Source organism: Carassius auratus, unplaced genomic scaffold (assembly GCF_003368295.1).
Source record: "Carassius auratus strain Wakin unplaced genomic scaffold, ASM336829v1 scaf_tig00216608, whole genome shotgun sequence".
NCBI classification, from domain to species: Eukaryota; Metazoa; Chordata; class Actinopteri; order Cypriniformes; family Cyprinidae; genus Carassius; species Carassius auratus.
Window position 1 is genome coordinate 94,885 of NW_020528660.1, and position 2,780 is coordinate 97,664.

The 2,780-nt window shown below is 40.9% G+C and overlaps 1 protein-coding gene across 1 annotated transcript; it reads left to right on the forward strand.

Moving 5' to 3' along the window:
* The first annotated feature begins 820 nt into the window (after positions 1 to 820).
* On the forward strand, positions 821 to 2,281 carry LOC113098677 (paraneoplastic antigen Ma2 homolog). The gene has a single exon (XM_026263712.1). The coding sequence runs from the start codon at positions 821 to 823 to the stop codon at positions 2,279 to 2,281; it is 1,461 nt and encodes a 486-aa protein (XP_026119497.1).
* The last annotated feature ends 499 nt before the right edge of the window (positions 2,282 to 2,780 follow it).

Genomic DNA, 2,780 nt, shown 5'->3' on the forward strand with positions numbered 1-2,780 from the left:
GCCGGCTCGAACTAACAATCGGTAAGACAGCTGTGTTTTTTTTTGCTCATTGAGCGAAGTGGCAATCCATTTTGTGCCTCAACGATCGCCAGCACCGCATCAGGCCTGCAACAGGGTATTTATTTTATTTGGTTTGGCAAATTTGAGCATTGACACCCGGGTGTTTTTCATTATTTTTGTGGGATGTTTATGTGAATAGTAACCGTTGTCTTGAGGTAACAAAGATTTGGTGAACTTGAATAGCAATCAACACAATAATATTTTCCTTGGTGATATTTGGAATATTTTGTGTATTTACTGTTCATTTTATCTGTTTTATAAATCACCAGAGTGATTTATTCTTTTCCATAGAGAATATTCCTACATTGTTGTATTTGTGGATTTTTGAGTTTGAAGGTGGAAAGAACCTTTTATTGTAAAACTTTGAAAGTTTGACTTTTATTTTATTTCCAATTGCTATTTGAATTTTATTTGAGTAAACTACTACTAAAAATACTATTTTACTTACAAGATTTTGTGGTTATTTTAGTTTGTTAATAAACACACCAATATTGACATAAGGGGTTTATTGAAATAAAGTTAATAATATTCAGAGGCTACTTAGAGAGATCTAACAATAAACTAGCTCAGGGCCCCTGCCATTTAAATCGGGGAGGAGGGCGCTACATAAAATGGAGGCACCGCTGGGATTCTTATAGTTTATCTGATATTATTTAGCTTTATCAGTGAAGAAAAAAAAAAAAAACTCAAAATGCAGCAGTTTACAGAAGAGCTTAGGGGCTGGTGCAGGGGAGAATCATTGGACGAAGATCATGCGTTAATGGTTATTGTACCTGAAGATTTGGATGTAACACAGATTGAAGAGACAATGCAGACAATCAAGTGTTTGGGCCGCGTACGAGTAAGAGGTAGGATGTTCAGAGATAAGCTCAAGTGTTTCCTTGTTCTCTGTGAGAGTAAAGAGAAAATTGATCCAAAACTAGTACCCCCTGAAGTCGTGCCGGTTTCTGGAGCAGAACCGTGGAAAATTGTCACCTCAAGTGGAGCTGATACTAGTTCTGAGGACTTTGCCAGAAAAGTGCACATCCTACTTCAGAGTGAAGGGAGAAAAGTTGAGGATATTAAGGCCATGTTTTCATCCTCTGCGTCCGAAAACTCTTCGCCTGATGCTATTATCCGCGCTGTTGGAGATCTGTTAGAAAAGACTGGAAAGAGTTCAAGTGAAATAGGAGGTTATAGACGGTTGAGGATGTTCTCTGGAATAATACCTACTCCTGCATGTGAGGAACCATTTGAACACTGGATGGAACAAGCATGTTTGATGGTGGAAGAAAGTGAGTGTCCCATTAAAGAAAAGAAAAGGAGGCTCATTGAGAGTTTAAGAGGCCCAGCATTAGAAATCATCAAAGCTGTGCGTGATTCTGACACTGATGTCACTCCAGAAGAGTACTTGGATGCCCTCGAGCGAGCATTTGGATCTGCCGAGTCAGGTGATGACTTGTATTTCGCTTTCCGTTTGTTGCAGCAGCAAGAAGGAGAAAAATTGTCAGATTTTTTAAGGAGACTGGAACGTGCCCTAACCAAAGTGGTTCAGAGGGGTGGCATACCAGCTGACATCCGAGATCGAGTACGTGTTGAGCAATTGCTGAGAGGTGCTGTTGGTGCTGACATGATGTTGCTTCATTTGAGACTTCGAGAGAGAAAGACAAAACCGCCTAATTTTCTTGAGCTGTTAAGCGAAATCCGGGCTGAAGAAGAATATGAAGCTTCTCGGTCTAAATTGACCACAAGGGTACAAAAAATCAGTACAAGTGTAGAAACAGATGGTAAGCATAAAGAGATTCAAACTCTGAAAGCTGAGATTAAAGAATTAAAGTCCCAGTTTGCCACTATGGTAACTCAGTCGCAGCCGGTGGTAGACCATAAATCCACCTCCAGTCTTAAAACAAATGCCAGTGACGTTCAACAGGAAGGAGAAATTGCTTTCCTTAAGAAGCAAGTGAGGAGCCTACAACGGAAAGTCACAGGGAAAAACTGTCACCAAGATGGGGTTTTAGCTCTCACTCTGAAGGCGAGTACTCCAAAGAAACCACTGGTAAGTCCAGGAAAGCAGTGCAATGACCCCGAAGAGTATTTTTGTTACAACTGTGGAGAGGAAGGGCATATTGCCCCACGATGCCAAAATCCTGAGGATAAGGATAAAGTAATTCAAAAACTGATTCGGTCAAACAAAAATGAAATGGGGACAAAAAGAAATGCCCTCAGAAATGGAAAAGAGTAATACCTCCTGTTCAGCGAAAAAAAGTACTGTTAGTTCACTTAGTGGAAAGCAAATTCCAGAAGGACTGATTGGACCCCCCTCTACTGTACAGCTGCGTGTAAATGGACAACCATGCTCTGCTTTATTGGACAGTGGGTCTCAAGTGACTATAATTTTCGAGAAGTGGTACAGAAAATATCTATCTGAGGTTCCAATCCATCCTGTATCTGGGTTGGCTGTATGGGGTTTAAGTGCCTCCAGTTATCCGTATATAGGGTATGTAGTAGTGAACATTGAATTCCTAGAGAAAACTACGGGTGGCTCAGAAAGTCTTTCAGTTCTGGCACTGATTTGTCCTGGTCCTACAAGCCCTGACCAGACTGCTGTGATCATAGGCACCAACGCCAGTCTATTCACCCGTTTGGCCCAATTATGTAAAGAGTCAACAGGGACCGATATTGCATGTACCTTAGGTATTAAAATCGAGCCTACCTTAGAGAAGAATATTCCATCTTGTTCG

Excerpts from the sequence above, each read along its gene's own strand:
- LOC113098677 (XM_026263712.1), top strand. The coding sequence starts at position 821 with ATGGTTATTGTACCTGAAGATTTGGATGTAACACAGATTGAAGAGACA.